Source organism: Liolophura sinensis, chromosome 10 (genome assembly GCF_032854445.1).
Source record: "Liolophura sinensis isolate JHLJ2023 chromosome 10, CUHK_Ljap_v2, whole genome shotgun sequence".
NCBI lineage: Eukaryota > Metazoa > Mollusca > Polyplacophora > Chitonida > Chitonidae > Liolophura > Liolophura sinensis.
In genome coordinates, this window is record NC_088304.1 from 4,253,946 (window position 1) to 4,276,425 (window position 22,480).

Below are 22,480 nucleotides of genomic sequence, written 5' to 3' on the forward strand. Positions count from 1 at the left end.
ATTCTACTTTGACGTTTACAGAAAAAAAGAAAAAAAAAAACACTTATGAAGTGTAGTCAGACAAAATTCTTTATTTTTCCAAATTTTTTCAACCCAGTAAATTGCCTTTAAAACACTGGATACTTGAATAACCTTTTCTGACCTTTCTGTGAACTGTGATGTCACACAAGTTTTTTACCACTTGATAAATACAGTCTGTTAAATTACTACACTAAAATACATATAAAATACACAGATATACTTAAATAGATCCTAAAGCAAATTATTTCTTAATGGATATATTATTCGTTGACGAAGGCACTACTATGCAAATAGAGCAGTCAGGTTGTTCATTCGTTGTTTTGATCGTTGTTTTGATCGTACCATTCAAAGGTGCTTGTGATTAACCTGTAACTATCACTTGTACATTTTCTAGGGATACACTAACTACTTACAGAGCGTTCCACCCCAAATGTGCTTTGATAGATCTCGACATTTTCGCCATTTCCAGATGAAATTGTGCGCGTACTCTCTCCCAGCAGTAAAGTAGACAAAGATGTTTCAAGGATTATCATGCAGATGCGGTTGGTCTCTAAGGGGTGAAAAACAAACGAGCCTCCGGTCCAGTTTGGTTACCTTTGGTGTAGATGGCAACAGCAATCCAAAAACTTGACCAAAGAATCTTTGCCCTACGCAAGACGGACATCGATTCTGCAGTCCTGCATTAGAAGCTCTAGACTGTACACAAACAGGAGTTTTCCTTCAGATATAGCGGTGTTAATCCATAATCGTTCATTAATTTCTCCAGAAGTAGTGTAGGACTGACTGTAGGAGTTACTTGGATGAGTCACTTTACTTTGTTTTTCGGTTGAGAAGAGAAATCTTTTCCTTTATCCAGAAAGCTGGACCACAAAACTCACCAATGACTGCCAACACCCAGGGTTCCATAATTAAAGCCACCATGGAATTAAGACATCAAATTAAAGAGCAAGATGTTGATTAAACATCCATGACACCTGATGACAGATAAATAAAAGTGTGAATATATCTCTAAAAGACTCAAGTCTTGCAGTTTCCTTTGGCGTTTACGGTAATGGAAAGACCCTTTCTGTTTGTCATTTGGAATTTACCATTTGGATATTTAGACCTGAAGTCAGCAGTTAATTGTTCACACAATGCCCTATAATGTTACAAAACATAAGCTTTATCTCTTCTGTCGTTTTCTGGATGCAAAGAAAACTGCCGATGCAGTCCTTCTCGCGCCGGCAGCTCAGCCCTCTCCCAACCCATAGAGGGCTAAAATGTAATTTTTCATCAACAAATCTGTCATTATGTTTGAGAAGATAAGCTTGAATTAGCCGAGGATGTATTCCTAAAGGTAAACACTCTGTTCCTGAGTTGACTGGGGCTCAAACAGCGCTGTTATTGTATGACTGTTGGCAATATATGAGATGACAAATTAAACAATAAATATGTTTATGAAGGGGGGCATAACCCATACAACCCATACATCTGCAAGGACTGTCATATAAAACATGAACTAAAGACAGACACCAACTTAAAGATAGCAATGGGATTTGGCAACCCTGGGTGGCACCAATATGTGAAATTTTGAGCCTTGGCCAATGGTTTATTAGTCATGTTTCGTTAATATGCTTGAATAGGCAACGTCTATCGGAAGAAATGGTTGGAATCTTACTTCCACCGTGAACTCTAGCTTAATGTTGTTATGTAAGGGAGTAAACTTTCCGCTTCTGTTAGCTGCTCCTTGACGTTGTTAAGTGCTGGAATATTTCTGAGGAATCCCCATGACCGATGGGTCCTTTACCCAAACGGAATATTTCACTTTTACAACACCAACACAACACTTTGTTTGAACTAACCGCCAGCTGAGCGAAACACAACCATGATCTAACACACTCGTTGAAATTTCTCAACGTTTTTTTGACTTTTTATACCATTTGATTCTTAATTCTGTTAAATTTAATCAATTTAAAATTTCAATTTTTTTGTCAAAATCAAAACTGGCTTTATAGAATTCATTTGCGATTCTAACCTTTCGATCATTCCGGTAGAGAGGCGACAGGCAGCTTTATACACGAGAAGAAACAAAAAGGTCACAAGACAAAGAAATTAAACAACGCACCAGAACGTCCTCAAGTTTGATTGCATTGTATTTATTTGTGGTGTTAGCGCATGAACGCGTACAGCATGCCCCTAAATTTAATACGTCCAATATAATGTAACAAATTGCCCATAACAGGTAGCAGGTCAGTCAATAACTGCGAAAACTTACATACTTGTGCAAAATTCTCCTGGAGAAATCATGAATCTCGACATGAGGAATTATATTTACCTGTATAAATGCCCTTCTTCATTCATACTCCTTAGAGCGCACGTGTCGCTCTCTACGCTCGCTTCGCATCACTGCCACCACTGGACGAACATGACCCTCGGAGCCTGGGCGGCGCACGAAGGCTTCTATAGACATAGTCTCACCACTTGTGTCCTTGGGCGGAGCTTTGTAATCAGCATTCATCAATTAAATTGTTTTAGGTGTTGGTTGAAACCATGCTGTGGATACTTTAGTTTGACAGAACGCAAGCATGTGTAGGAGATATTAGTGATAATAGAGGTGGGGGCAGAGGTTTTTTGTCTGTTTTCTGACTTCCTGTCTCATCACAGTGACCCCAATGACCTCGGTATTGTTCAACAATTCTGTACCAAATTTGTCAGTGGTGGCACTGATGTAAGCAACTGTTAAAGAGCCGCGCGTGCGCTGTAGGGAGTATGTGCTTAATTTTGACCATACGTTTATAAAGACACTGGACACAAATGTGCTTAGATCTAAACACATGAAATTCATAATACTTAATTAAAAAGAAGACAACAGTTCTAGAGCACCATGTCTAGGAGTGTGGAACACTCGGTTGTTGGCACATTTCATGAAATAATGAATTGCTGACATGATATGACATGAACACTGCCAATTCAGCACACAGCATGAATCCATTAAACATCGCAACTGAATCCATTAAACATCGCAACTGAATCCATTAAACATCGCAACTGTATCCATTAAACATTGTGTAATGCTGGAGTGTAAGGGATGGCAGATACAACTGATGACATGATAATGAATGTTCATTACTGATTAGTAAACCAGCATTCTCCCAAGATACAACAACACATAGCACTGCACCTGAATCCATTTAACATTGTGTAATGCCCGAGCGTAAGGGATTGCAGATTCACCTCCACTATAGGTCAGAAGGGCCGATATTGCCCCCGTTGGCACAGATCGGACGCTTCCAGTCCAACAGCCTATTTTTCTGTGTGTCTCCTGAGATCACGCCATGTGATCTACTGGCCAATGGGTTGACAGCACCATAATTGTTACTGTACTGAACAAAAACACTGTCTTAAAATTTAAAACTGAATTTTTAAATACACAACTAACATTACGACTAAAATCATTTTACCTCAAAATGGACAAATATGAAGCAACTGCAAGAATCACTCTTTAAAATGAACTGAGAAGGGATCTGTGACAGAGTGAAAGATCAATACCATCAGAATCCTTTCTCCAACATGTTTAGTGAGGCGGCGAGAGCAAAGACGATGAAATCTACTCATCTACAAAAGTCTATGCATGGACGGACAGACAGATAAAGCAGCAGTACTAATGGTAAAAAAAGTAACTTAAATGCAAAGTGATAGGTGCAGTAAATGTATATAAAATCAATCCAGCTTGAGGTGTGGAAAATTGTATGCATTTTGAATAAATGTATGGCTTTAATAGTCCATGAATATACACGTAGAACAACTGGAACATATGGAATATGGAAGACATATACACTGCTGAAAAGAAGACTTCTTCTTTTTTGGAACAATCACACGTAAGACACGAGTTCTTTTCAGCTAAAACGTAACGACCAGACGAACACATTCTACCTCAATGACAGCTAAATTTAAATCACTTCAATCCAAAATGACAAAAATCACTTCAATTCAAAATAAAAAAACCTCCACAAAGTCTAGTGAGTGTTAAACTCTATCTTCATGGCTAGCAATGTTGTCTTCCTCTGCCTGCAGATCATAGTCCTCTTGAGATTTGGATTTCTCGGCTTTCTGTGGCTTAATTGCAAAGCTCAGAGTGTCTTTGTCAAACTTTAGCAGCATCACACCCAGTTCCCCATCAAAACGATTTTTGGCGATCTGAAAGCAAAGTGAATGTGTTATGCTAAGCTTATCACTAGGATGTTTTCACATGGGGCAACATACTTTTATCTGCAATGCAAATTTACATTGCTATGGTTGGAAATGTTCAGAGTTTAAAGAAAGTTTGAACTATACTTATTATAAGCTACATATAACTAAGATTTTCACATCCCCTTCATTTATTAATTTATTCATTCATCTACATACTCAAAATATGCATGTGGAGGTATGTAGCAAACCTGCGGACGGTCGTGTATTTCCCCCCGCCTCTGCCCGGTTTCCTCCCATCACAACACTGGCCACTGTTGTATACGTGAAATAGGCTGGAGTACAGCGTTAAAACCAATCAAATAAATAAATAAATCAAAAATTACTCGTGTATATGATGGTGGTCAGTGGGATGCATGGTGAACCTGAGTTAAACCACTGACCTACGGCAAGCTGCTGAGTAACTCTCCCACATACATGATGGTGCACAGACCAGGACATAAACATAAACTAGAACAGACTTGAGAAAAGTGAAGCCTTGGTGACACGCTTAAACAAGTGAATGATCACTTATTGGCATCGAGGCCCCATAAACGCTAAGAAATTCCTCGTTCACAGCTGGTATTGAACCCGGGGCCACCCTAGCCAACTAAAAAACAAGTGGCTTGTTAACTGACTTGGCCACAATCCTCTCCCCACATCCCTTTTCTTCCCCACACTGTACAGCTAAGGTTATCTGGATCACCCAGCCAGTTAACAGACAGGTAAGCTTTCTCTGTAACACAAAAGAGCTGGCTACCTCTCCAGGCGTGCACGGAAGGTCTGCCATCAACCTGCGGATGGTCGTGGGCTTCCCCCAGTTTCCTCCCACCACAATGCTGACCATTCTCGTACAAGTGAAATATTCTTGAGTATGGCACAAAAACTCAATAAAATAAATAAATATATAAATATAAAGCACAAGAGGCCTGCTGTACATTACCTGTAGGTATTTCTTCCCCCTCAGACTCATCAGCCGCTTGTCCTGTAGGATCATGACGTTGTCGGCTTCCTGCGTGGCCTTGGCGCTACCGTATATGGATGCTGTCGTCAGCTCATCATTATCCTTTTCCTGAAGAGTCAAAAAACCTTTGAAGATTTTTATGACAAAGTTTGTGCAGTAGGAAACTCATCAATATTATCTCATGTGATAATTCTGAATTGAGTCAAAATAATTACACGCTACCATTACAGTTACAGATAATAACATAGATACTGATATTATTTCCAATACAAAAACAAAAACACATCTTGAGATCTGCAGTTTTATTTTTTTTTTATACATATTCAATTTTATGGAAAGTTTTTACTTCTGTACAATTCAGTACAGACATTTTAATGAAAACTGACAGCAGAAGACAAGGGATCCTCAACAACTTTATGTAAGACAACCTAATTTGCATATAAGAAAGGTGAATCAGCGTCTTGTGTATCCAAGTGACCAACTGTCAATGTTGACCAACTGTCAATGTTGACCAACTGTCATGTCAACCAACTGTCAATGTCAACCAACTGTCAATGTCGACCAACTGTTAATGTCGACCAACTGTCAATGTTGACCAACTGTCATGTCAACCAATTGTCAATGTCAACCAACTGTCAATGTTGGAACTCTCATGACAAATTACTTGGAAGATATTTCAGAACAGCTTTCAAAAGTAATCTAACAGTGCATTTTGACTTAAAGAGGGAGACACCCAGCACTGAAAGTGTTGTTGAATATCTTAAGTGTGCTTTTCAATTTAAAATAATACATTATTTAATTTTCAATGTAATTCCTTTTCCTGAAAGGGCTGAAAACATGTCCACAATATGAGCAGTCATCTAATATTTCCTGGCATTTCTGCAGAAAACCAAACAATGGCTAACCTTTCTGGGATGCACCACAACGGTCACATGACAGTTCATGGTGGTGGCGAACTTTCGAATGCAGCGACGATCTGATCTTGTCCTCTGGAACCTGTCCATCATCAATCTGTCCGACTCCACCCCCATCATGAACTGGAGGTTGTCAACAACAACGTGGGCAATGTCATGTACATAGACAGCATGGGACATCGTCTGTCAAAAAAGGCAAAAAACAGTTTTCCTAGTATGTCCTTTCAGGGCTTTTGCCAACCAATACTTTGTTACAAAAGTGTGCTTTAAACTGACAGTTGGTACCAGGCATTCCTTTTTGTATTTGAACAGGTGTGTGATTATCACATCTCTTACCACTGTGACTAAGAGTGTGATTTGCACACCTAATACTTGCAAAATTGGTGCTGTGGTCATAACGCCTTTTAAAACATAAAACCATTTTTTTTTTTTTACTGTACTGTTACATCTTGGGTTATTTCTGAATTTTACTTGTTCTTTATTGCAACCCTGACCACATAATGTATGCAAGATATATGCTGATACATAAACTGTGTATTTTTCTGGCTTTGTCCAGGCCAAGTTCAGAACACCTGAACGCCCATGACTGACCTCTATGACCTTCTTGATGCTCTCCTGCCCAAAAAAGGTCATGAAGTACATGGGAAGGTTCTCAAACTGGTCAGCCCAATGATCAAACTCTCTTAGGTTCTTGGACATGTTTTGCCTTGGTACAAGAAAGAACATTGCATGGCATTAAAACAAACTGGTTACAACAACATGAATGTAACTAATCCTGTATACCTGACACTCAAGATTTTTAGGGGAAAAACAAACATGTAACACCCTGTTGACTAAAAATCTTTAGTCTTCATAAGTCTTCATAAAAATGTTTAACAATTGTTTACTGTTTACTGTTTTACTGTAAAGATCTAAAAATATTCATTTTGAGAATTGCCAGATATTGGGTGATATAATTTAGTACTGCATTCTGATCAATGTTGAGGAAGTTTAATTGGGATCAATCATTAGAACAGGATTCTACGATTGTTCTATCCTTCTGTGAAAAAAGGAAAAAAAAACAAACCCCAAAAAATAAAGAAGAAAGACCTACCTACCCTCTTTCGTTATAAAGGGCTTGTAACATATATAGTAACAATATTTTGGCCCTGCCAATACACCAATATGGGTCCATTCTGGCACCAAAGCATTCGTCAAGTAGCAGACAATCACCACCCGGACTGATGAAGTGTGGTATCAAATCCAGCTCTTGCTAATTTAGCAGTGGCTTTAGGAGGTTTGTCAAGGTATTAGAAGCTTAGGTTTCTTCCCTCCAAAAAACCTGACACCCTTTGTTTTTTAAAGAGACAAATTCTCAAGAATGCCTTTAAACACTGACCAACTAGACCAATAATATTCCCATTCAAAAAAAGCCCTGTCCCTGTCACAGTCCCTGTTTAAGCCACAAGCCCCAAAACAGAGTACTTGTTCAAAGATCAACCTGAAACCCAAATGCAGTCCCTGTCTAAAGCCCCAACCTGAAACCCAAAACACGGTCCCTGTCTAAAGCCTCAACCTGAAACCCCAAATGCAGAGTCCCAGTCTAAAGCGTAAGCCCCAACCTGAAATCCTGAATACAGAGCCTCTGTTTGAAGCCCGACCTGAAACCAAATGCCCCTGTCTAAAGCTCAGTCTGAAAGCCCAAATACAGAGTCCCTGTCTAAAGCTCCAACCTGAACCCCATGAAGAGTCTCTGTCTAAAGCCTTGATTTGAAACCCCAAATGCTGTGTTTCTCTCTAAAGTTCCAACCTGAAACTCAAACTACAGTCCCTGACTGAAGCCCCAACCTGAAACTCAAAATACAGTCCCTGTCTAAAGCCCCAGTCTGAAACCCCAAATGCAGAGTCCCGGTCTAAAGCCCCTACCTGAAACTCAAAATACAGTCCCCAGTCTAAAGTACCAACCTGACACCCCAAATGCAGAGTTCCTGTCTAAAGTCCCAACCTGAAACCCCAAATGCAGAGTTCCTGTAAAAAGTTCCAGCCTGAAACTCAAAATAGTCTGTCTAAAGTCCAAAACTGAAACTCAAAATATAGTCCCTGTCTAAAGCCCCCAACCTGAAACTCAAAATACATTCCCCTGTTTAAAGCCCCAACCTGAAAACCCAAATGCAAAGTCCCTGTCTAAAGCTCCAAACTGAACCCCATGTAGAGTCTCTGTCTAAAGCCCCAACCTGAAACCCCAAATGCAGAGTCCCTGATCGAAGCCCTAACCTGAAAGCCCAAATGCAGAGTCCCAGTCTAAAGCCCTGACTTGAAAGCCCAAATGCAGGAAGCAAGTCCCCAAGTAAACACTGAACATATGACTCCTCCAAACAAAGATCATATTACTCACTGGGCAAACTGTGTAAGCATCATCTTCATCAAGCGCACATTGTTGATCTCAAAGCTTCCCCACAGTGTGTTCACCTTGACAAAATTGAGAAGAAGAAATTCATGGGCTTATACCTGAAATCTTGTGGTTGTTATATGAAGGGGAAAACAATTACACAGCATAAACCACAGACTTTGAGAAAGGGTCTGTGGGCTCACTATTGGAAAAAAAAATTAATGCACAACTGCCTATTTCAGGGGAAAATGTACCAGGGAGCTGTGATTTCTAAGGGCCGTGTACTTGAGAGTTAACCGGTACTTAACCTAGATCCAATACCTGGGGTAAAACTTGTGAATGCATACACAAGATACATTAGATGATTTTTCAGTTTCATATTTACCTTTGTACACGCCTATGACATTGAAATACAAAGATTTATTCCTCAACTAAAACAAAGCCTTAAACTGGGGGGCCTTACCCAAAAAAATATCCTGAGAATACAGGAACAGCAGCTCACACCCACTGATGTTTGAATACAGTTTGATCAGACAAGACCTCTAACTATACTATACCCATATATAAAGCTAATGAATTTACATGTGCCTTACTGCAAAATTCCTTTCCTGGGTTACACTTCTGAAAAGTTTCTCTTTTTAGTTGGACCACAATTAAAAATATGTCCACCCTTCTCAAAATGTGCCCGATAAAATTTCTTACGGGCTTTTGATTTTTAAAAAAAGATTTAAATCCCTCTTATATTTTCTAGTTGTGTTACAACCGCACCCCCCTTACATAGATTGTTGTAAGAGTGAACTTTGATTTTTTGCTTCTTTTCCATACAGTTTATAAGAAGCAAAGGAAAACCTGTGTTACAGACTTACCCCCTGTACACACAGATCCAAAGAGTAATCACTGATGAAAGTCGTCTTGCCCGACCCTGTGGGGCCAGTGAAGATGGTCAGCTCTCCTCGGCGATGACCCTTCAGTAACTTGTTCAGGTGAGGGTATCGCTTCCACTGTCAGGGCGGTAAGAGATATATATCTGCGTTAAGTGAAGCTGGCTGAGTGGTTTAAACTTCACTTTTTTATCTAAGACCCCAGTCCTTGGCCAATGATTTATTTATTTATTTATTTGATTTATAACTAATATGATGGATGCCAGCATTACGAAAGTGAGGAAACCAGGCAGAACCCCGGGGAAACCCACAACCACCCACAAGTTGCTGAAACCCCTTCCCATGCCTGGCTGGAGAGGAATCTTGGCCAATGAGATTGTAGTCTAGGGCATATTGATAATGTGTGAAACTAACATGACTATTCTAGTCTCCTTAAATTTGAGAATCATCAAAATACCAACATGTGATAAAATCTAAATTGCTGAATCCACCGAGATGTTTTTCTTGCCTTTCACAGTAACTGCTAAACAAACCAGAGATCAGAAATGGAAACATGAAAAACAAGAACTTGATTATTTTTTGGGACTTGGCTACTATCTATTTGTTACACTGTATTCCACCTTAAAATTTAGCTTTTTTCAAGTGACATTCTAACTAATTCATCCAAATTTAATATAGCGCCACTTCAGAGGTTCTTTTGTGAAGTGAATTTTTTTATCAGAAAAACTTACGTATTGGCATCAAAAGTTCATTTTCAAATGCAACACTTTACTGAAATACAGTCATTCAGGCCACTTTATTATACAATATTTATCTCCTATCTTCTGCTTCGAATATCCATTAAACTTGCGGCCATGGTTTATAAGATTATTATATGATACTGTCATATACAAATCATTACGTTTTGGATCTGGGTAACAAGACATTTTGCTCCACATTCCATTTGTGCAAGGACATTTATCTTTTATCTCTTCATTTTACAAACCTAGGGACATTATCAACAACAACATATGTTTGAACGGTCACATGCACTACTTCACCTTGACCCCTGCGACCTGCTCCACATGGGCCAGCTCAGAATAGACTTCCTGCCTGAGTTGTGAGAAGGCTGTTATAGATTGATGAGTGACAGGGCGTGCATGCTCCAGGATGCGGTGTAGGTTACTGCCCCTCTGAAGTGCTTCCAGGGCGTTCGGGTGTTCTGAACTGGGCCTGGAAACACAAAAATATATGGCTTATTTTGTTTGCTGGTATTCTGTTTTCATGTCCTACTACAGATCTGTCTTAGTTTTTTCTCAGTTCTGGAGTTTTATGCTGAACGGTATTCAACTAAAGTTTAGCAGTTTTCAAGTGACACATTTTCCTTGGTTCTGACTTATTCTTTCACCTTAGAATGATACTTACAAGTGTATGTGGAGTCTGATCAAGAAAATTTTGAAGCTTTGGCATAAAAAGTGTCATTTTAAGGTTTCCAGTGCATCTGAGGTGCATTTTCACATACCCAACTGGGATACAGTATTTGCTTAGTAGATGCTTAACAAACCTCCCGGCTCAAACCCTTGATGAACCTTTGAAAACTGGAATCAAGCCTGCTACCTAGTTTGCCAAACCCGAGGTGATATTGGTGGAAATGGTCTTCAACGCCCGTAAGACTTGATACCTACTTATTGTCATTAGTAGCCACAAATCTACAAATTCCCTAAGGTCAGTATTGACCCCAAACCTCCTATTTGAGTTCTTACAATGAGCACCACATGTACAGCTTATCTGAATTTACAGATTGAGGAAATCCTGCATGGTATGGCAGAAACTACAGCAACAATCAGGATCCTGACAAATCTTCTGACGAAGGGCTGCAGCCAAGACAAAAAGAGTTCTGAATTCGTACTGGAGACCTTGTTGGTCAAAAGCCTATTGCCAGCAGCAAGAGTCAAACTTTATACAACTAAGTTCTTTTGTGAATTTGTTGTAGGGTGTGTCAAGTAAGCAGTTCATGTTTTTAAAATGACACCTGAAGAGTTTCACTGCTTACCTAATCACAAAACACCGTTTCTCGTTCAGCTTCTTGGTGAACTGCTTAGCAGCTTCCCAAGAACGGATGTCATTTTTAAACCAGAGGACGATTTTCTTAAACTGCTCCAATAATGGTAAAATCTGGAAAAAAAAAATCAATCAATACTTCCTTTGAATAATGAAGTAAACCTTTTGATATATGTTGTCAACATTCTTTCTAGTTTATTTTTCTGATAAACTCAATGTTACATACAGGTTCAGTATAATTTTTTTTGTTACATTCATCATGAAGTTTTTGCTTACTTTTGTTCTTTGTATTAAGGGTGCTTAATTTTCAGTTTTAAAATATATGCTTCAACTGTTTGCAAACTTTCTAAGAATAAAGATGATTAGCTGCCTCTGAAATAGTAATGTGAGTCATTTGCACCATTTTGTACCTTCCTTGACAGGAGGGTTACAGCCATCAATACTCATATTGAGTGAGTGAGTGAGTGAGTGCCTGGGGTTTAATGTCGTGCTCAACAATTTTTCAGTCATATGACGACGAAGGAATCCTTAGGGTGTATGTAATGTACCTCCTTGTTGCAGGACGGAATGCCACCGCTCTTTTATCTAGTGCTGCTTCACTGAGACGACTTACCGAAGGCAAGTAAGCCGCCCTGCCCGAGCCATTATAGTGATGCGGGTCAACAAGTTGTTGCATTATCCCCTTCATGCTGAACGCCAAGCCAGGAAGTTACAACTTCCTCTTTTAAAGTCTTAGGTGTGACTCGACCCAGGATTGATCCTGAGATCTACCGCTCCCGAAGCGGATGCTCTACGATCTGTGCTATCCGGGACATCTATTCATATTGATACTAACCTCCTGTGGCAACACAGAGTCGCCTTTTGGAAGTGCGATGGCCGGTACTTTAGTTTCTTGATATACTGCCATGGCATCAAACTCGCTGGCCGTCAAAACAACCTCATTGGTTGATGGAGCAATCGTGTTCCAGCCAATCAGGCCGTGAACGTCACCTCTACAATTCAAAATTAGCATAAATATCAGAGAAGTCTTAAAAAAAGGAACAAAACCCTAAAAAAAGAAAAAAATCTTTTTTCTCAGGTAAATGTGAATAGAAACAATTTTCAAAATAATGAATGTAAAATAGCACCTAATTAGCTCAAATTAAAACTAACACTTTCCATTGCCACATTGTTTTCACAAATAACTCATCCCATGGAAGAGTGAAATCCATATTAACAGATATAAACTGCCAAATAATCCATCTTATTGACCAATCAAAATGTAAAGCTTATCAAGACAAATGGTCACAATACTTGTTTAACTTTCATTGTAACCATGAAGATGATTCTTGGCGGCCTCCGTGGCTCAGTCGGTTAGCACTCTAGCGCAGTGTATTGACCCAGAGGCCTCTCACCAATGCAGTCGCTGTGAGTTCAAGACCAGCTCATGCTGGCTTCCTCTCCAGCCGTATGTGGGAAGGTCTGACAGCAACCTGCAGATGGTTGTGGGTTTCCCCCGGGCTCTGCCCGGTTTCCACCCACCATAATGCTGGCCGCTGTCGTATAAGTGAAATATTCTTGAGTACGGCGTAAAACACCAATCAAAAAAAAAAAGAAGATTTTTTGACACACATTTGGGGTTTCAGGTTGGGGCTTTAGACTGGGACTCTACCGTTTTCATATTACATATAACGAAGACGACCAAAGACTGTACATCTCATGTTTTTACTCCCTTTGGTGCGAAGGCAAAACGCTCATCCGTTGACATAAAGAGAACGGACGAGTCTATTATAACATGGGATGTTGCTTTCACTGAAAAATGAATGGATAAATATCATATGCCAGGTGTAAGGAAACAACATCTAAAGACATTGTCAATTTCATTCCTTCCTCGGTAAAAAACTACTGTGGTGTCAGAAAGGTTAACCATACGTTATCAGTATAAGGCGAACAATTTGCAACTTTGCATTTCATCCTTAGCAAAGGCAATTATGTCACAGCAAGATTCGAACACGTACTAACCAGTGTGCTGCACATGATATGTAAACAACTCTGGCAGCAGTGGTTATTTCGCGAAGAGAATCGTGTCATTGTCGAAAATTACAAGCAGACAGGTACCAACGAATGTTTCAAAACACATCACGCAATCTTTTCAACAGCTGTTTTTGCCATCAGTTTGATATTCGTTCCCACTGAAATCAGTGGGTAGTTGGCTGGTACCTTTTATGCCCAGAAACAGAGGTTTTGCCTGGTCTTTGCAGGTCACCCGCTACTTAGAATAATTTTGCCTGGATCCTCCAACGCTATACGCCGTATGGGTGGACCTTCTACCTAAAACAATAACCTCGTCCACCTTGTTGACTTAAAAACTGCTGATAGACACCCATAGCAGGAACACTGTTCCTTAATTTACCTAACCTATTATATGGCCCTTGAACACCGGATCATTTGGCACACATTTAACTCGGTACAATCTTTTGACAAATTTCACTGGAATTGAGTATAATATACTGTACCTCTTATGATAGGGACCATCTTTACCTGTACATGAGCCTTTAACAATTATTTACCTGGAAATGAGCCTTGGTCGATCATTTACCTGGAAATGAGCCTTGGACAATTAATTACCTGGAAATGAGCCTTGGACAATCATTTACCTGGAAATGAGCCTTGGACAATCATTTACCTGGAAATGAGCCTTGAACAATCATTTACCTGGGAAGGAGCCTTGGACAATTAATTACCTGGAAATGAGCCTTGGGCAATTAATTACCTGGAAATGAGCCTTGGACAATCATTTACCTGGAAATGAGCCTTGGACAATCATTTACCTGGAAATGAGCCTTGGACAATTATTTACCTGGAAATGAGCCTTGGACAATCATTTACCTGGGAAGGAGCCTTGGACAATCATTTACCTGGGAATGAGCCTTGGACAATTAATTACCTGGAAACGAGCCTTGGACAATTATTTACCTGGAAATGAGCCTTGGACAATTAATTACCTGGAAACGAGCCTTGGACAATCATTTACCTGGAAATGAGCCTTTGACAATTATTTACCTGGAAATGAGCCTTGAACAATTATTTACCTGGAAATGAGCCTTGGACAATCATTTACCTGGAAATGAGCTTTGAACAATCATTTACCTGGAAATGAGCCTTGGACAATCATTTACCTGGGAAGGAGCCTTGGACAATCATTTACCTGGGAATGAGCCTTGGACAATTAATTACCTGGAAACGAGCCTTGGGCAATTATTTACCTGGAAATGAGCCTTGGACAATTTTTTACCTGGAAAAAAGCCTTTGACAATTATTTACCTGGAAATGAGCCTTGGACAATCATTTACCTGGAAATGAGCCTTGGACAATCATTTACCTGGAAATGAGCCTTGGACAATTATTTACCTGGGAATGATAGTCTCTCGAGTCCCTTTCAGTGTTCCGTCGTCAGCTGTCTTCACTGCAATCTTCTTCACCGCATGAATTGTGTTGTCCACAAAGTACACAGGAACTAGGAATGCTTCTCGTGACTGGTCCACCCTCACACCATACGCCTTTAACACACTGGGGGACAGGCCCTGTCAAACAGGTAAAGGAGGATTCTTAGAGTAAGGAAAGTTTCGAGGTGGAATATAAAACTTCTACTACAACGTCTTACTCATACTCCTTACATATGGTGCCCTTTGCGGCCACTTTACATGACCGCCAGCACTAGAAAATTTTGTACAGAAATCTTGAACAACGCCGAGGTCAATCAAGTCATGGTGATGGGACAGGAAGTGATGTCAGAAAGCACAAATTTCTGTTTCCACCTTTGTTTGTACTACATATTCTTTATACATTCTCTTTATCTAAAGTAAGCACAACGTGATGAAACAATTGACAAATGAAACAATTTTATTGATGAATGCTGAAGACATATGTCATATCTTTCAAGATATGCCAGAATGCACACTATTTTAAACTAAATGAACATGGCTATTTGGATCACAATGGGACTGATTGGTGAAGCAATTGTAGGTAAAGTCTAAACAGTCCCTGGCTAAAGGATCGAAAAGGTCAACAGTGCACGAACTTTGTCTTGATTGGTCATGCTTGTGGCTTTAGTCTCGTAGCAGATTCCACAAAAACATTCCTGAAATCTCGACACAAAATGTAGTTTGTAGAACTGGTACAGGCAGCTGATGTTTTGACACGTTTGCCATAAGATAACATGTATGAGGTGGTCAACATTTTAATATCTATAGCCAAAAATAAGCTCTAAAATTGCATTTCACAAGTTGAAAATCTTGTGGAATTGGGTAACGTCAGCTCTACGTTTCACTGTAAGACCTAATTTTTACCTTTGCCATTGTAAGTTTACCTCTACTCTGCGAATCACAATGAAAATGCCATTGATTACTCGTCAATTAAGTACAACAACCAGTCCTAAGGTGAAGACTAAAACTGTGCTGAGCATACGTCTGCATTCTGATCTTGTGCAGACAAACAATATTTATCAACCATGTCAGAGATGGGTCATACCTGCAGAGAGCTGACATGTAATAAGTGGTCAAGATCATCTTCTGACACATCATGCCAGGGGAGAGAACTCTCCCACAACGCTGTCATGACAGCTGAGCGAGGAGCGTTATAATTACTCTCCATCTCAGGGAAGCAGTCTTGGTCTTTTCTAGAATATAAATCATGACATTATTGTAACTTCAATTTTGGGGGAATTTTTTTCAAGAAAATTTCTCGTCTCAGACACTGACAACAATGCTTTAACTGCTTGATCTCGCATGAATCCCCAAAAACAATGCTTTAACTCCTTGATCTAGCATGAATCCCCATAACAATGCTTTAAATACTTGATCCACCACGAATCCCCAAAAACAATACTTTAACTCCTTGATCTAGCATGAATCCCCATAACAATGCTTTAAATACTTGATCCACCACGAATCCCCAAAAACAATACTTTAACTGCTTGATCTAGCATGAATCCCCATAACAATGCTTTAAATACTTGATCCACCACGAATCCCCAAAAACAATACTTTAAATACTTGATCCACCATGAATCCCCAAGAACAATACTTTAAAAGCTTGATCCACCATGAATCCCCAAGAACAATGCTTTAACTGCTTGATCCAGCATGAATCCCCAAGAACAATGCTTTAAACACTTGATCCACCACGAATCCCCAAAAACAATACTTTAAACGCTTGATCCAGCATGAATCCCCCAAAACAATGCTTTAACTGCTTGATCTAGCATGAATCCCCAAGAACAATGCTTTAACTGCTTGATCCATCATGAATCCCCCAAAACAATACTTTAAATGCTTGATCTACCATGGATCCCCAAAAACAATACTTTAAATACTTGATCCACCATGAATCCCCAAGAACAATACTATAAATACTTGATCCACCATGAATCCTCCAAAACAATACTTTAAATACTTAATCCACCATGAATCCCCCAAAACAATACTTTAAATGCTTGATCCACCATGGATCCCCCAAAACAATACTTTAAATACTTGATCCACCATGAATCCCCAAGAACAATACTTTAAATACTTGATCCACCATTAATCCCCCAAAACAATACTTTAAATACTTGATCCACCATGAATCCCCAAAAACAATACTTTAAATACTTGATCCACCATGAATCCCCAAGAACAATACTTTAAATACTTGATCCACCATGAATCCCCCAAAACAATACTTTAAATACTTAATCCACCATGAATCCCCCAAAACAATACTTTAAATGCTTGATTCACCATGGATCCTCAAAAACAATACTTTAAATGCTTGATCCATCATGAATCACCAAGAACAATGCTGTAACTGCTTGATCTAGCATGAAACCCCAAAACAATGCTTTCACTGTTTCAACCAGCTTAAATCCCCGAAAACAATGCTTTAACTGTCTGAACCAGCCTAAATCCCCGAGAACAATGCTTTAACCGCTAGATCCCCGGGATCATGTTGGTCACGAGGAAAATGTACTTCAGGTTTTCAGCAATAGCCCTTAGACCTGTCGTAAACCTTGAACATAATAAACACGAAATACCATGCGGATGATATCAAAAAACAGATGCTCATCTATATCCAATATCACACCATATATTCACTCACTTTCTCCGAGTTCCTTTCAGTAATGAAACATTGTCTTGAAACTGGCTCCAGGCACCAACCTTTCGACAAGCATGGCACACAAATGATCCTGTAAAAAGTGGAAGAAATATATAAACACAAGTAGCAAATATGATATGATAAATTTTACTTTATCTTCCTAGATGATGTGCCTCAAAAATGAAAAACTCAACTCAACGAAAAAGTCCACCTGGATAACGAAATTGTCTGAGTTTCAGCCTCACCAGTTTTCTTTTTATTGACTACATAGTTAAAAATCAATGTAATTTTTTTCTTAAAATTAAAACCCACAGTATAAGGCAGTTTTTGCAGTAAAGGTGCTCATCAATACAACGAAACTCCGATTTACACCTTGCTTACAGTACCACGGTTAAATGCAGCTGTCAAATTTTGGGCGCCCATTTAGGAGGCTAATTCGGGCAGAAACACTTCTGCACACATGTATTAAGAAACTTGAAACTAATATCTTATATACCAAATCATAGTATCAAAATTATTATCTGATATCAGTACAAAAAACACTGCAAATTGCTCCAAACACCTAATTTGACTTCATCAGGCAATATTGCCCTTAACTTTTGCCTTTATAGGTATGCTGTAATTTGGACATCTTTAAAAGGTGCCAAAACATCCTTGCATTTGGCCCGGAGTACATACCTGTCGTCATGTTTATATATATTTTTTCTGTTTCGTCCAGCTTCGTTTTTCTCTTGTTCAGACGTGGACATGACGTTATGAAACAAGTGTGGCCGTTTTCAAACTTTAGACTTTGAGCCGTGAGGTATTTCTTAATATCTGCTGGCATTACTGTCACTGGTTCTTGCAAAACTGGAATAGATTTCCCATAATCCCTTGCTTGGAGAGTTGTCCAAGGCCGACCAATCTCATCAGCTGGTGATTTGGAAGCCGCCTGGCCAGAATTTGTCACGTTTGTTAAAGGGGGAGAACTCAGGTTTCTTTTGTTCACAGATGAATTACCTCCCTTTACTCTTCCACATTTCCCACAAGTGTTCTGTTTTGAAAACCAAGCAATTCCACTATAAGATCTTCGAGAACTGGAAATAAAACTGTTACCCCAAAAGTCAGATGAATTCTGCAGAAATTGTTTGAAGTGTCTTGGACTTAAAATGCTACCTTCCTCACATATTGAGTTCAACAGATTCATTTTTTGCAATCGTTGGTAAGACTTGACATGGTAGGGACTCCCGGGATCTCGTGGATGTTTGCGACATCCATCCATGCTTACATCTGTACATTCTTCGGGTGACAAGGCTTCAATACAACGGTTCCCTCTCATGTGCAAAATGCTGCTATATCTCTTTGTGAAGAATGACCTGTTCTTCTGCACATTCGAAATTTTATCCACCAAACACCTCGCACCATATTGGTAACCCTTCGCAATGACTTGTCTCTCTTCCTTGTCATTTAACACACAATGGTAGTTTTGTCCAAGACTTGTTCTTCCCTGAACAATTTTGGAAAAATTTTCACTGATAGTTCGATCTCTGAGATTCTGTTTCAGGTTGATGTTGGTGGCATTTTGTTGCCGCAGCAACTGTGCCGCCTTCATTGTGTTAGAATCTTAACCAGATAGTTCAGAGGGGCAGGACTTCCTACAAGTGATTGACACATATTGACAAGCTCACTGAAAAACCAAGAAAAGAAACAGAAACTTGAATGAAATCTTTTGAAGTTGACTGGGCAAATTGCTTCTATTTTTAATTCATGACAGATGAAAGCATCGCTGAACTTGTCACAAAGGACTGTGTAGTCCTGTTCGGTTAATTTCCATGTCTTGGCCCGTGGTTCTGAAATTTTAGTTGACCCGACTGGCCATAACAGCAAAAAATCATTTTGACGAGCCAGAAGGAAATTTCTGTGGATTGCAACACCATTTCGGCTTGGAAATAGCTTTGTACTTGTAGGGGCAATAACAAAGGTAAAAAATATCAGAAATTGTGGAAAACAGACCTCAACATTTAATTTAATTGAATTACTAAATTGGAATGTTTAAAAATTGCAGGTCATCTGCTACTGCGCCTGTCTAAAAATTTATGACTGAAAAAGTTGCACTGTGGACCCACACTGTTTCTGCGAGTCTCAAAGGAGATAAATTTATTCTCGGAAACAGTTGTTCTCGGAAAACATAATTCATCTAGCTGGATTCGATCATCATATTTCACCCGAGAAGAATAGAAAAAAAGGGCTTGTTTCAATGCATGTAAGTTTGGTGCACCTTGCTGAGATCACTTCCCTCAAGCTGCCGTTGACTTCTAAAATCTGTGCCACTTTTTTTGAGAGGTGGGAACAGACTCGGTAACAATGAATGTCAAAATTTTAAAACAGCACACTGAGCCCATCTAGATGAGCCCACCACATCTGAAATTAGGGAAGTTTTAACAGACAAATTGTTCCTTACCATAAATCTGACATATTTGTGGCTGTTTCCATAACTCTCGTAAATGTGGTGTTTGAGTGATATTTAAGAAATAAACAATTTTAGGGTTCCTGCACAAATAATGGTCACATGACAGATGCTTAAGAACGAGACTTGTTACGAGTTACTATTTCACACAATAACAGAACACATCACATATCATACAGAACTTGGTCCCTGATTGCTGGGACATTACAAAGATGACCCCAAATCAACGTCAGAGAAAGCTCCATTTAAAATGCTGATGCAGTTACCTGTCCTTGACAAATATGTCGAGACCGTTGGTAGAGTGTGTCACTTTGAGCATCACCAAGAAATCTCAGGCCCACAAGGCCTAGGAATTAAGTGACTGACCCTGCGCTTGTCATAAATGGACAGGCGAAGAGATAAGGAACATAATAATTCAATTAAATTAAATGTTGACGTCTATTTTCAACAATTTCTGATATTTACCTGCCTAAACCTTTAACCATTGAATACATAAACCCAGTAGTTTCGTTCCACAAGGCACTTTGTGGAATAAAGTGGGCTTTTAAATCCACTCTAAAACCGCTGCAAATGCGAATTTCTGGTGTACATTCAGGATTGAGAATAGAGCTTTCTTACCACACCTGCAAGTGTAAATACCATTCCCAAATCAGAATGTTGTTGAAATCCACAGATATATTTCCTTCTCACCTGTCATAATTTGCCCAGTTAGTCAAGCGAGAAAAATTAATTTAAAAGGTTGCAGTCAACACTTGTGGTTACCATGTGCGCATCTGCTTTGTTATCCATGTTTTCTGGCCTCAGATGCCATCTGGAATTTGGATGCAAACTGATTGTCGCATGCATACCCTGCGATTCTGAAGAAAGAAAAGTCAACACTTTGTCAGATTTTCTGCATATAACTAGTCTGAAATGGATTTAAATGTGTATTCTCTGACGATTGAAAGCATCAATTTCTCTTCGATCCTCAACAGAAATTGGCTTGTGCTGCTGTTTTGGAGTGGAATGTGGACAGACTTTGTTCCACAAACTGTTATGTGGGATGGATCTACTGGATTTTTTTAATTCACTGATCAAACCTTGTGGCAGGTAAATATCAGAAATTGTTGAAAATAGATCTCAACGTTTAATCCGAATGAAAATACGTAAGTGTCCAACAACTGCAGGTCATGGAGACGTATTTAATGGGTAGTTTTTGTCTCAAACGCCGTGATAATAAAAACTCATCTCGGAGTGCGCATTTAAGCACACCACAACAACAAAATTAAGAGGAATAAAAATGTGGGTGTCCAAATTTCAGTCAGTCACCCTACACCTGGATCTTCAAAGTTCAAGTGTAATGAAAAGAAATGTCATTCGGTTCCACACTATCAGGGTGCATTTGAATTCTAAAACTGTCTATTGGACGCCATAAACTGATGTCAAACGTTTGCATTTTTAACCTTTGCTTAGATGATCACCTTTTTCCTTCACATACTTTTCATACACCCACGAGGTCTTCGACATTGAAGTTTAGCGCCATTTCTAGAAATCCGCCAAACTGACATCCACGCCTCTATTATTAAAGAGCTACTTAAGGGGGACAATCAAACTTTCTGGATGACAGCCGCGCATAGTTATCTCCCTTGTGTTGTGCACTTCGCTCTGCTGTTGGAGGAGCCGGCGCATTTTTCTCACGTTTGACTGATTGTCAGTCCTAGCCCAAACGTGTAACTTACACGAAGGTAATTTAGCGACTCTCAGATTTTACTCCCACCGCACATCCACCAAAAACTGTGGTTTATTTTTCTCTCATTGACACTTATAGTGGATTCGGAGGTTATTTATGGATAAGACTTTGAAATTGGCCAAGCGCTTGTTTCTCAGTGTACTTGCATAGTGACCGCGCCAGTGTCATGTCTGGTGTCTTCGGCATAGTGTTCACGTGAGGCAGCACTGTAAATATGTGCTGGCTTTAAATCCTCCTTGCTACTAGGAGACGTCATCATTTAGGTAAAATGATCATGGATCGAGCGACATTAAAGCTCTAGTAAACAAATAAACACATAATAGATCGTTCAAGAGGTTGACGATATATGCAGCAGACGATATTAAGTGCACAAATCCTACAGTGTAACAATTTCGGGGTTTTCCGGGGTAAACCAATGATTACCATAATCTAACTCTCGAATCCGTTAACTGCGAAGGAACATTTCACATTCATTCTTTTCATACATGTATATTCACATTCATTCCATTAACATTGTTGTAAAACTACAGTTTTGAAAACACTAAAGATTTTTAAAAAAATAGTTTTAAAAGTCTACAGTGAGCACGATCATTCAGCCTATATATATTTCTTTGGTTATTTATTTGATATATAATTTATTGGTCTCTTGCCATAAATGTTTTGCATCAATAATGATATTTCCAGAAAAGTTCTGTTCTTTGTTGACAAGACGCAACGCATGTGAGTATCAGTCGTGCCACGCCTCTGTGTGAAAGTCCATAGATATCTACACACAAAACAGTGCTGGCAGAATA

General features: G+C 39.3%; 1 protein-coding gene across 1 annotated transcript; it reads right to left on the bottom strand.

Moving 5' to 3' along the window:
• Nucleotides 1–2,153: 2,153 nt before the first annotated feature.
• Nucleotides 2,154–21,492, bottom strand: LOC135476580 (twinkle mtDNA helicase-like). The gene is made up of 14 exons (XM_064756652.1): nt 21,418–21,492; nt 18,190–19,177; nt 17,515–17,602; nt 15,904–16,051; nt 14,785–14,957; nt 12,230–12,386; nt 11,387–11,508; nt 10,395–10,566; nt 9,340–9,474; nt 8,480–8,553; nt 6,697–6,811; nt 6,097–6,288; nt 5,171–5,299; nt 2,154–4,197 (listed from the first exon to the last, which is right to left on the bottom strand). Exons 2-14 carry the CDS (start codon nt 19,100–19,102, stop codon nt 4,027–4,029), a joined length of 2,589 nt encoding a protein of 862 aa, XP_064612722.1. The 5' UTR covers nt 19,103–19,177; nt 21,418–21,492; the 3' UTR covers nt 2,154–4,026.
• Between the last annotated feature and the right edge of the window lie 988 nt (nt 21,493–22,480).